Genomic DNA, 13803 nt, shown 5'->3' with positions numbered 1-13803 from the left:
GGCAGGGTAGGAAAATGCTAAACATTTACAGATGAACTGAGTTTAGGCCCTCTGCTAAGTAAAGTAGTGATCATGGGAACAAACTGGGACCAACTCCATTCATCCCAGAAAGGGAGTCAAAGCTGCAGACCAGGCATTATCCTAATGACCCCACCGTTTTTTATCTTTGTGTCTCCAAAATCAGGCCTTCTCTCTGCTTTGTCCTCTGTTAATATATGCTGGTTACCAGCAAAAGGCATGTCTCTCCCATGAGATCCCAATGTCACAGGGTAGAAAGACTAAATAAACTCCATACCATGAGAAGTTGTAAAGACTCCTACCACTGATTATTTTCAATGATGTTGTATTAACTCAGTATGCACTTCAGAGAGGCACAGTCTTGGAATACTAGCATAAAGAAGAAAAATCCGTACTCATTTCAAAATTATCCTCTTGTGTGTGTGTGTGTGTGTGTGTGTGTGTGTGTGTGTGTGTTTTATTATCGTAAGTTTTACATATGTCTCCTTTTTCCCCAATTGACCCCCCGGCAACCATTCCCACCCTGGGCAAGCCAAGCCTGCACTGTCCCAGTGTCAGTGTCCATTGGTTATGCTAATATGCATGCATACAAGTCCTTTGGTTGTTAAGTATTATTGTTCTTTAAAACTTAACAGTTTTATAATGAACACATCCTTAACACTTAGGTCAAAGGCAAAGCTGGCAGAAACGTAAAAAGTGATGGCTCAGAAGATTTTTGTGAGCATTAAGTGAGTAATATGCATAGAACCTCGTCTGAAACATTGGTGAGTGCTACATAAGCACTGATCATTATAGTCCCTATTGTGATGATGAACCTTTGAAAATCTAGTGAAAACTAAAATGACAAAGTTAATCTTCTCTCTGGGAAAGCCTTAAAAGAGGAAGCAGATTAGATACTGTTCAGTGTTGTTGGCATTTCTCTACTGAATGAAACCAGTCATATTTTTGGAAGAACAGACAGCTGTATCCCATATATCAAACTGAAAACGCCATGGCAACTACTGTTCCTAGGCAATTGTGGAAGTATGTGTGTGGTCCACGTTCTATATAATAAATGTAAGTGGAAAGTGGAGGGGAAAATCAAATGTTATGTGGAGGAGAAACGAAAAAGATGAATATTTCTTAAAGATTACAAATACATTCTATATTACAACAACCTTAATGACTCTGTGTAAAACTAGGATTTAAAACTCATTAAGTGAAACTAAGATCAAAAATCTACTAACACATTTCATAAACACATGACAATTTATCATCTGCTTGTAAACCACAGTAAGTGTTAAAAGATAAAATTGGGTAAAAGATGAATAACGTCAAACATTTTTTAAAAAACAATTAAATCAGCTGTCAAAAAAGTAACACTCTGAGTATTAAATTTCACTTGCATAATACTGGATGGCAAAGTATTTCAATTTCTCAATATTTGAATGTTTGCAGTAGAATGCAAAATGAGACCAAAGGAAAAGCCCAATCAAGATAATTCCTGACTATGTTTCTAGCCAAAAGCAAATATCCTAAAGAAAACAAGGTACCAGGCTAGTAACCTGGGGAAAGCTGCTCTCTGATATATACACATAACTCTAAGCTGCAAAGTCATACAAAATGTGCAAAAAGGAAGAATTCACCCACAGGTTCTGTGAATTCTATGTGAAGATTACGCACAACTTCTGTCCAATTTTTTCCTGGTCTTCAAATGTAAAATAGGGTTAAAATGCTAATTTGCCAACCAGGACATTCTTTGGACACTAATTATTTAAAAGTGCTTCTCACAGACACTTGGTTAGCAGATACAGGGCAGAGACTGGATTTCTGGACTCAGTTTCAATCCCAGAATGATAAGTCATTTTCAATTCCAGCCAGTGTCATTGTGTCTGACTTCTGTCATGTGTGAAATAAATAGCAATCTTATGTAAATAACTATATACACATAATCTTACTGTACATAACTATACAGATTTCATACAATAATGCATGTGATATGACTCATGTAAATAGCAGCAGGAGCCAAGTAGGACATATGCTGGGACATGAATGGCATTTCAAAGGTTTAGGCAGAATTATATCCACACAATGCTCAAAAAGTACCAAGAAAAACTGCCAGAAATTCTCTAATTGGATAGTTCTTTCTCGGAGTGAACATTTCTACAGAAGTATATCCACCTTTATAAGGAAAAAGACACAAGGCTTGAAATCTTGTGAAAGAGAATACAGAGAAATTCAGGGAGATGAAACGACATGTAGCCACAACAACTGTCTTTAAAACCTATTTTTAGGTGGATATAATAATTTTAGATGCAGTAATTTTAAAAAAAGATTAGGATAAACTATTTTACTAACTTGGATCTTTATTGAATCCTCTTTGGAAACTGCACAATTGGTTGCAAGTTTAGCTCAGAAAATCAACAGGCTTTCATGTGAATAGTTTCAGTTTAAGCGACCAAATCACTATCCAAATACCTTAATTTGCCAGTATCAAGAAATGCCTTAGAAGACTGAGGCAAATTTTTAAAAACAGACATCCAAAAAGCATAAAATAGATGAAATTGGCAGGTTTTTTTTCAAAGCTACAGATAAACTGACTTATCCATAAGCCTGTCTAAGGCAAATATAATACCAATGACTACTTAAAAGAACACTAAAATGAAATAAAAGTTCAAAATGAATAAAATTGTGCTAACTATAAATCACTTTGTGATGCATTACTGTTATTTATCTCTCCAGCTCTATTTTTGGCACTTCACGCAAAAGAGGTAAGCATTTTATATTTCTAATATAATGTAACTATTTCTAGTATTTTCTTTCTGCTTTATTAAAGGATGCTTTGGGGGAGAAGGGGGTGAGATTAGAAAAATCAGAATGCTGTAATTTTGTTAAACAGCGCACCCTTGTGGTTTACTTTCTAAACAATGAAAACTACAGGATAAGAATGTACCCAATATTCTCCATGGACCTGGAAATTATTTAGTCATTTTTTTTCTAGTTATTTTTCCTAGCCTGACATTATTTTCAATTATCAAATAGGTATAAAATGTCTATAATGATAATGACTACGTTTGATTTAAATGTAAAACAAGCAAGCAGTAAAATAAATAAAATTCACCCATAAACTTATAGTTCTGCTAAATTTCTTGAATATTTGCATCTGGCTATATTAAACAACTTCATTTCAGAGGTCAATTTAATTTATATGCATTATGTAATGTAGATCACATTTTAGTTATTGGTCCTTAATCATTCAATACAACCTTGCCAAAATTCTGGCTTTTCTGTAAAACCTTAAGAAAAATATTGCCAAGAATTACCTGGGCTAATTTACTATAAAGAAAATATAAGCAATTTTTAAGTTATCCAAGTACTTCTGAAAACTTACCGTACATACATATAAAATACTAAAACTTAGTGATATTATGTGTGACAGACATTCTCGCTGTATATACTATAACCAGCTGTGTGGAAGCAATGCTAAAAGTTTACCTATCAATTTCCTCGAACACATACTATGTTACAGAATTTTGCTGGGGAACACAATTCCTACCCTCTAGTTGGGAAAGAGGAAAGGAAGAAAATTAACAAGGTTAAAAGCTTTTAACAATAACATAACCCTAATGTTTACCTTTAGAGGATGGGGTACTTATACCATCCCATATTATGTTATATACATCAATGAAATATTATGCAGCCTTTGAAATGAGAAACCATCTAATGAACTGATATATATCCAAAATACACCATTCAGTACCAAAAGGTGAGTTATAACATAGTGCATAGTATATGAATGCATACACAATGAAATGTTATTCACCCATGAGAAAGCAGGAAATTCTGCCATTATGACAACATGGATGGTACTTGAGGACAATAGAAAATGAAATAAGCCAGACAGTGAGTGGCAAATAGTGCAAGGTAACATTTATATGTGGAATCTAAAAAAGTCAAACTCATAGAAACAGATAGTGGAAAAGGTTGCCAGGAGGGTGGAGGAAATAGGGAGAGGGTGGTGCGATGGGACAAACTTTCAGCTGTAAGGTGAATAAGGTCTAAGGATCTAATGTAAAAATGATGACTATAGTTGATAACACTTAATAACTGAAATTTGCTAAAAGAGTAGAACTTAAGTACTCTTAGAGAGAGAAATAGGAGAGAGAGATGTGAGGTGGTGAATGTATAACTAGATGGTGGGAATTCTCTCACAATGTATACCTATTTCAAATCACCATGATGCACATTTTAAATATCTTACAATTTTATTTGTCAATTATGCCTCAATAAAGCTGAAAAGAAAGGAAAACAACAAAAGGCGAAAGAAAGGAAAAGCAAAGAAACAAAGAAAGAATAGAACCCCCTCCTCAAATTGTGATCAGTTTGTAGAGAAACTTGAATGCCCAGAAAATAACAGCCAGCTATCCAAGTCTTGAACTGCGAAGTGCTAATTACAAAATATAAAAGTAGCAACTTGCCACATTCTTTTATTATGAAAACAAGACGTGGAAGACAAGTTAAGTACTGATCTCCTTACCCTCTGCCTGGGTTTCTCTAGGATCAGATTTCAGGAGAGAGAATGAAAATGAGGGACAAGTAGATATGATGAAGAGAGATTGAGTGAAGGATTGCTCACTAATTGGATATGAAAAGAAAAAAATAATAAACGACAAAGGTGATCTTGAGCTTTTCAATATGGGACAAAAAAGAGTTTGATTTCCAACATCTGATTTCCAGGTAGTGATGAGTCAAGAAGCAACCATGAGTTTAAACTGCAACAGGAAAAATGTTGGAATTGGAATTACAAAGTTAATGTATTAGTTTCTTAGGGCTGCCATAACACATTACCATGACTGGGTGGCTTAAAACAACAAAAATTATTCTCTCACAGTTCTGGAAGCCAGAAGTCTGAAATCACGGTGTTAGCAGGGCCATAACCCTCTGAGAGCATTAAGGGAGAATCCTTCCATGCCTCATCCAGCTTCTGGTGGCTCCTGCCATTGCTTGGTATGGGGCAGCGTAACTCCAAACTCTGCCTCCATTGTCACATGACCTTCTCCTCTGTGTCTCTGTGCCTGTGTCTCCTCTTCTTCTCAGGACACCAGTCATTGGATTTGGACCCAACCTAAATCTAGGATGCTCTCATTAATAGAGCCTTAACGTGATTACATCTGCAAACACTATTTCTAAGTAAGGTCACATTCACAGGGCACTGAAAGCTAGGACTGGGGTATATCTTTTGTGGGGACATTATCCAAACCATTACAGTTAATAACTCAACAAAGAACAGATGTTGTCTCTGAAAGAGTACAGTAAATGTAGGCTAACACCATGGACTCAGATACTTCCAAATTTAGAAAATGGGTAAAGAACAAATACATTAAAAGAGAGCTGAGTTATCAAAAGAGAATCAGGACCAAAGAAGAAGAAAAAAAATCAAGACCTGGGGCTCATTGATTACATCTAATATGGCCAAGAAGTTAAAAAAAAAAAAAAAAGGTGTTGAGATACCTAAATAGGCATGAATTCACATGAACATAAGTGTCACACAGACACATGCACTCACAAATAAAACCACAGCTTAATTGTTAATAATTTATAACGAATAAATTTAAAGACAAGTTAAGCACTGATCTTATTCAGCTTTTCTAGGGAAAAACAAATAATCCTCAGTCCTAGTAACAATGCATAGAAGAACTACCCAGATGGCCAGAACAAAAGGAAAAAAAATTAATTAGAAAATTTATGTATAAAGATATCTAGTTTGCCAAACACAATAGACTAAAAAAGAAAAGATTACTTAACATGGGGGCATCAATTGGTCATAGAGCAGAGGGTGTGGATCAAAATAAATCACTTTTGGTCAGACACTGGTAGTGAAGCCTGGAATTTTAAAAAGCAGACTATTAGAAAGACATCTTTGGGATCCAACCACACGGGAAGTTTACTGAAATAGATTGGATGAGGACAGCTGGAATAAAGACTTGTGAGGAGTGGCTAAGATTTATTTCTCTATAAAGAAAATGACAGACTTGAGTAGTTACTCCAGGGTATCATAATTTGTACTCCTATAATGTAGTTTTGTGGTAATTAAAAATATAAAATAACCCTGAAAATGTTGCATTTTAAATGACTTACTATGAAGCAGTGTAAAGGGGTTACAGCTATAAAAGGAAGCTGTTGGCGACCCTGACGTGGCCCCTGCTTATCTCACTCAGTTTCTATGTTTCTGGCTCCTGCCCAGATATGCTATAGGCTTCACACTCTGCATCTCTGGATAGGGTTTCTCTTGCCTGACGAATGCACTCCCACACATATCTTAAGACTGAACCCAAGAATCACCTCTTCTGTGACACTTCACCTAACTACCAAGCAGTCACCCTGGAAAGCTTGTTAGTAAATGATTATACTCTTTAAAAAGGTAAGTATCCTTCTGATTTGTAAGATGATATTTTATACCATAACCATTAGACAAGATTATCTTAATAGAAATAAAAATAATAGCTTACTAAATGATTTTCCAAGTAACTACTGGGTTTAAGCATATTTTGTCCATTTCTATCTATTTGAGTAGCTATTTACTTTCTAAAGACACCTACAATAAATTACAATTAAAATCTACAGTTATCTCTTTTGTTTTTAAGTTAAGGAAGCACAGAAATATTCATTAGTTTGTTGGGAAGAGTAAAATTACCTCAGTATTGAATTTACTTAGCTTCCAACGTGGAAATCAAACCCCTCCACTTAAACACAGGGAAACATCTCAGTATCTCAAATATCTCAACATAAAACCTGCTCTTAAAGTCACTTAAATTATTTGTCTGATTCAGAGAAACAAAATATATGATGGCCTCATGTTCAATCACATTTATTTAAAACTTCGTTTATTGTCCACATGAATAAAGCAAGGAATGTACAGATTTTATGGGCATGAAAAGTAATTTTGCAAATGGATTTCCACAAAACAGCATACTCCAGGAAAATCTGGGATCAAAGAGGAGCAATAATTAGAAATTTGGGGGGGGGGGGAAGTATACCTAGAACAGTGCTTTGAACATAAAAATATATAAAACGAACTATAATACATTTTATGTAAATATTTTTTAAAAACTATAAAGTATCTATGTACCAGGCAGATGCCAGTATATTTTCCTGAGACTCTCTGAGTAAAAAACATATATCCAGTTAGAAACTCATGAAAGTGACACAAAGATTGTGTTGCTGTTAAAAGAAAAATGTTCAAAAATGAATATTTCCATTCCTATTAGATACAAGCAAAAGCCTCTAGTTATTCCTTAATAGACCATCACTTTATGGTTTACAATGAATGTAAAAGCTACTTAAAATGGATATATTTACTCTTTGAAAAAAATATGTTTATTGATTTCAGAGAGGAAGGGAGGAGAGAGAGATAGAAACGTCAATGATAAGAGAGAATCATTGATCAGCTACTTCCTGAATGCCCCTTACTGAGGATTCAGCCCTGACAGTGAATCAAACCTTGACCTCCTGTTTCATAGGTCAACGTTCAACCACTGAACCATGCCATCTGGGCAATATATTTATTCTTTTTTTTTTTATATAAGATCTTTTTTTTAATATATATTTTATTGATATTTCACAGAAAGGAAGGGAGAGGGATAGAAAGCTAGAAACATCGATGAGAGAGAAACATCGATCAGCTGCCTCCTGCACACCTCCCACTGAGGACGTGCCCGCAACCAAGGTACATGCCCTTGGCCGGAATCGAACCTGGGACCTTTCAGTCCGCAGGCCGACGCTCTATCCACTGAGCCAAACCGGTTTCGGCAATATATTTATTCTTTACTGCATCATGGAACTGTAAATATCTAGAGAACCTCTTCCCAGCATTAATCTTATTACTGACTACTTATTCACCTTACCTACATATTAGTAACTGTTACTAACCTTATTAGTAGCCTATGTGGAAAAAGACAAGTCGGTAAGAGGAAAAATAGATGGTCCTGTGCCCTATCCTAAAACAAAACAAAACAAAACAAAGAATTCCGCACCTTATCTGTTTCATCCACACTCATGGATTTCATGACACCATAAGCTGGCCTCTCCTGGATGTGAGCGAGGTTCTGGGGGACGCTCTGAGAGGCTGACATCGGAGGCAACGGAGCCCGCCTCTTTTTGGGTGCATCCGACGGCAGGGTGTTTGAAATGTATGTCTTGGAAATGGTATTGGACCTTGTAAAAGTCGGACGATTATTACTCACTAGAGGGGTTGCTGGGGCACTTGCAGTCTAATAAAGAATGAAAAGGCAAAATTTATGTGTAAATTCACGATAAAAAAGCACATGTAATTAAAAACAGAGTAGAAGATTTTTATAAAATGATAAATAGGGAAACACTTACTTGATCCCGCTTTTTCTTACTGCGCTGAAAAAAGCTGAAAAACTTTTTATTTTCTTTCTCCTTCATAATGTCAAAGTTTTGTGATATTTGGCAGGACTCTAAAATAGAAAAAAGGGCCTTTTTGTACATCATATGTTCATTTCCAAGATTTCTCACAATTACTTGCCTTTGAATAATGTGTCTTGTTATAAAAGCTACCCTTTATGGTCCACTATGAACCATGCACTCTGCTAGGCACCTTATATCTTATTCAATTCTCAAAGTAATGGGTAAATTTAGTATTACTGTTTCTATTTCACAGCCCAAGAAACTGAAGCTTAGTGAAACTAAAATACTTACTCAGGGTGAATAATCAAAAAATTACAGAGCTATGACAAACAATTCTTTGTAACTCGAAAGTCTGTGTTCCACAAACAATTACCAACATTTCAAAGTACAAAGCTTCAAATTAAATGAGACATAAAATTGCTATATACAGTTTGTCCCTTTATTTTGAACTATATTTTTGTGTCAGAGCTAAACTATGATAAAATATTTTATTCTCTAAAACATGATTCATTATAGTTATTTAGTACTTTATTATATGTTTCATAAATGATATTCCTTTAATCCAATAGTTCTAAACTAGGGGTGATTCCCCCGCATACCCCAGAAGACATTTGACAATGTTGGGGACAATTCTGGTTGTCACAATGAGGGGTTAGGGTGAGGAGAATGTGTTATTGGTATCTTCTGGGTAGAGACCAATGATGCTGATAAACACACTACAACGTCCAAGACAGCCCCTCAACAACAAAGAATTATCTGATCCCAAATGTCAACTGTAGCAAGATTAAGAAATCACACTTTAATTAGAATGACACATTTCAAGCCCCAAGGTCACATATGTAATACTTCACTCGCCAAAACGTATTTCTGAATGTCAACTGAAAGAGCCTACAAACAAAGACAAGTCCAACAGTGCTAAGTCACCTGGCCCAGATTGTCTTTCTACCATTTCCCACTAAAGGGAACTAGGATTGCTTAAGAATGACTGATTATTTGTTGATATCAAAGATGAACCTGTAATATCTAGTCATACCAGAGAGAAAGCAATCAAAATCTACTGGGGTGGTTTTAAAAGAACTCAAGGACCAATCTCATATGGTTTCTACTGGCAAAAGTCCAGACAATTTGGGTGTTTTAAGAATAACTCAACACCCTGGCTGGTGTGGCTAAGTTGCTTGAGTGTTGTCTTGTGCACCAAAATGTTGCCAGTTCGATTCCTGGTCAGGGCACATGCCCAGGTTTTGGGTTTGTCCCTGTCTGGGAACATATGGGAGGCAACCAACTGATTGATGTTTCTCTCTCTCCCTCTTACTTCCTCTCTCTCTCAAATCAATAAAAACATATATATATATTTTTAAAAAATAACTCAACAAACTGAAACATAACACATATATTTAATTGCCTGCATTCATAGTGATACAAAAAAGTAATTGGTTTTCATTGTTCATCTTTATAGGTAACCATTATTTTAAAAACTAATGAAGGGAAAGAATCACACTTTCCTGCCTTTTTTGAATGGAAGACAAATAGCTGACATGGGGAAATTTGCCTTTTCAGAAATATCTCAACTAATAATTAAAGGAATGTTTGCAATAGATAATGACCATTTTTCAAATCTTTTTTTTTATTTTTTTAAATATATTTTATTGATTTTTCACAGAGAGGAAGGGAGAGGAATAGAGAGTCAGAAACATCGATGAGAGAGAAACATCGACCAGCTGCCTCCTGCACACCCCCCACTGGGGACATGCCCGCAACCAAGGTACATGCCCTTGACCGGAATCGAACCCGGGACCTTTCAGTCCACAGGCCGACGCTCTATCCACTGAGCCAAACCGGTTTCGGCCATTTTTCAAATCTTAATTAACTACAATATAGCAATAATTATCTATGGCTAACATTAAAAAAAAAGAAAACTTGTCAACATATGTCTGCAAATGGAACTACACAATACCACTCATGAAATATTCTTACCAAAAGTATCTCAACAAGATTCTAGATTTAACTATCAATTTATAGGAAATATGATAAGGAAATATGTGAAGTGGCATCACAGGACACAATTAGCAACAATCTGAAGTGGGAAATTCTGTAAGACAGATGACTTGGTTTACTCAATAAATAAATTGAAAAAATATTTTAATAGAGAGATAAGGAGTGGAGATCTGTAAATTTTCAAAAGCATCGCTACTAAGAAACATATGGGCTTTATGGCAAATCACAGTGTAATCTCAGTGACATAGGAAACAAAGTATTATATCTAAAAACTGGTGGGATGTAGGTAAAGTAGCAGTTAGGAGCAAATGTATAGCCTTAATTAAAATCTTAAATATTGACCTATTATTTAGGGGTAAATGTATAATATTTTTACTTAAAAAGGAATGTTTAAGAATTAAATTATGACAAAGTAGCGGCTATCACAGGAAAGCAATAACTACTAGTAAATTAACGCAATATGCCTTACTAACATAAGGAGAACTATATTTCACAAATTAAACTTTATAAATCTGATGCTTCAAATCTTAAATAAGCAATATGCATTTGATACCATGAGTTTATTGACAATGCTAACAACTAATAGTAATTAATATGTGGATAGCACACCATGATTAAAGATTTTTTTACATGCCTAATTTATTTCTTGGAACAATTCCGTGAGGTAGGTATCATAAGTTATCATTCTGAGCCCTTTTTCTAAGTTGTGGGATGTAAAGAATGGAAGCAGGTAGTATCACCCCATTATATATCTGAGGACCTAGGTGACCGGAGAGTTTGAATAATGTCCAAAACACATGGACATTAAATGGTACAACTGAAACTGATTTCCATTTAAATAACATTTATAATACCTCTGACTTTTTTTTTTTAAAGGAATGCTACTATTTCATTTTAAGATAGAATCCTCCACTAACTGAATATGTAAATACACAATGAAATTTAGTTGGAACAGAAGATGGAAAGTTCACATGCTGGTACGGTGCAATAAATATAACCACATTATTTCATATAGTTATTTTTTTAAAAGTAGTTTCCAGGTGCCTATTCATCTCTACACCAGTTACCCCCTAAATCTTCACTTAAAGCTCTATGCCAGGGATCACTGCAAGTCACAGTTAAACACTAAGGCAAACAAAGGCTTGAGCTTACTTACAAAGCAACTCAAATACTGTAGTTTCCTGTTTCCAGAAGAGAGGCTATAAGTAATAGCATGCAAAATTCTAAACTCCCGATCATATCAGATAAAGTTAGGAGATGGGGGTATTTACGGCAACTGGACTGACCCTGTAGATTCTGACACTGTCAGAGGAGCTTTCTTAATTTTCCTATTCCAATGTCTTATGGTTATGTTCATAACACTTAATACTCTGAATAAACCACATATGTTTTTGGCTGGAAGGGTTATTTGAAATCAATACATTCAGCATCTTCAAAATGAGGCCAAAAAGATTATGGGTTTCACTTGAATGACAAAGGTAGGAGCAAAAGCCAAGTAAAAGTAACAAAATAAATTTTGCAGGAAAAGAACCACAAAGACAACCTTTTCCAATCTCTTTATTGTCATAGAAGTAGAAGGTTAGATCCAGACAGATAAAGCTACTTGCCCTATCTACTTGTCAAATGAGCTTGTCAATTCAAATGCCTGCCCTCTGATTAACCAGTATACAGTATACTTTACATAGGAAATTTTAATTCCTTTGATTAGGCTCCTATTCATTAGGCACTAATAATAGATAATCATACTATTACTTTTGTGGGCTTAATTCTTGGAATTGGGAGATTCATTGTACCCTGGAAAAATTGAAAATGGGAAAGAGAGAAGATTCCAATAACATAAAATGTGTACAGTTTATTGTGCCTTTTTTTAGTAGGGTGGTAATTATTACAGTAATCAACTATCTGAGCCTATTCCTTTTTAATGGGTGGAAGACTTCCAGACTTTATTATTATTGGCTATTTTTAATAAAGTTTCACTATGAAAGGAATACATTTCCATTATAAAATTCTGTAATATAAAGAAAAGGATGAAAAGTCATCCATAGCCCTACCACCCAAAGGTAACCACTATAAAACTTTTTTATGTATTTTCTTTCAGAAATTTTATGTAAAAGTTTTTTACAACTGTATTAAAAGCTAATTTTAGTATAAGCCATTTTCCAAGTTATTACAAAATATTCACAAACAACTTAATGGCTGCAAAAATTCTTTATGATTGATATACCTTGATTATTATGAATAATAGTTCAATGAAAATAATCTAAGATTCTTACAGGGTACGACCAAACTATCAGCATTTGTACCCAATAAAGATCCTAGCAAAATCATTTTTTGTCTGAAAGTCAAGAATATTTTTCTTACATTCTTAGGTTAATTTTAAAATATAATTATTGTATTAAATTGAGAAATCCAGGAGAACCTTATAAATTATTTTTCAGGAAATAAAACATGAAGATTGTCATGGTTAAAAAATTTTGTACACATTAGTAATATTAAGAAAGAAAATAAAATTAGAAGCTCACTTTCCATTTACCAATAGAAATAGAGATTCCACATTATGATTTGTTTCTACTGATTCATATGTCTTACCTTGTAAAGATGATTTATTGAAGGCAGTAACAGAAGTGGCTACAGAGGAGGGGGTAAAAGATGGTAAATTGACTTAAAGATGATGTTTGTTCAAGTATATAACATCACTGAGTTGAAATAGTTGTCTATAGATTTACATAAAGCACAATCTCAGGATCAAGTGTGAAGTTCCCTATGTTCAGAAGATGTAAGTAATTGCCTCCTTTGCTAAACTTTTTTCCCTCCTAAAAAAACAGATTCATATTGAGTAAATAAGCTTGCATTTCTCTATTAGACATCATGCAAACCAACATTATCTAAGATCTCCAAATTTTAATACACTAAATTTTTCTCTATGGATTAATATTACAAACTACTGGTATTTCTATTTAGAGAAATTTTGGAACTAAACTGATGCATTTTTAAGTCAGTTAATTTTGGGTGCTGACCTTAGAAAAAAAATTAGCAAGAAACTTCCAAATTTGAATGATAATTAGGACTCTGCCAAAATCATGGTGAGTCTACAGTAATTCATGTTTGATTAGAACCATAATGAATTTACATGTAAATTTTTATTTTCTGCTTAAATCTCCAAGCCACAAAAAATTAAGTTAAATTCCACTAAAAAAAAGTATTCATAGGTAGATGGAAAAGTATAAAATGTGATGACAGCTAAGAAAGACAAGTTTTTATTTCAATTTCAATAATTGAAATCAAGTTAAAATACATTATATTTTGTTTTCTCTTCTTATTCCCACTGCCATGTATTGACTTCTATCTATAGGATCCATTTAAAGTGCCATTATGAACTTG

At 34.3% G+C, this 13803-nt stretch overlaps 1 protein-coding gene across 4 annotated transcripts in view; it reads right to left on the bottom strand.

The window, feature by feature from the left end:
• Positions 1-13803, bottom strand: part of COBLL1 (cordon-bleu WH2 repeat protein like 1) — a 157275-nt gene that overhangs the window by 35550 nt on the left and 107922 nt on the right. For 2 of the 4 annotated variants that reach the window (XM_080669244.1, XM_080669245.1), the window contains 3 exons: positions 13012-13050; positions 8380-8477; positions 8031-8267 (listed from right to left, as the gene is read on the bottom strand). In XM_080669244.1, coding sequence (XP_080525370.1) covers positions 8031-8267; positions 8380-8477; positions 13012-13050 — 374 coding nt within the window. The remainder of the gene's footprint in view (positions 1-8030; positions 8268-8379; positions 8478-13011; positions 13051-13803) is intronic. The other 2 variants (XM_080669246.1, XM_080669247.1) reach the window with 1 other exon arrangement.

Source organism: Plecotus auritus (assembly GCF_963455305.1).
Source record: "Plecotus auritus genome assembly, chromosome: 5".
NCBI classification, from domain to species: Eukaryota; Metazoa; Chordata; class Mammalia; order Chiroptera; family Vespertilionidae; genus Plecotus; species Plecotus auritus.
The sequence above is the reverse complement of the archived record's forward strand: the minus strand, read 5'-3'. Positions and strand labels throughout refer to the sequence as shown.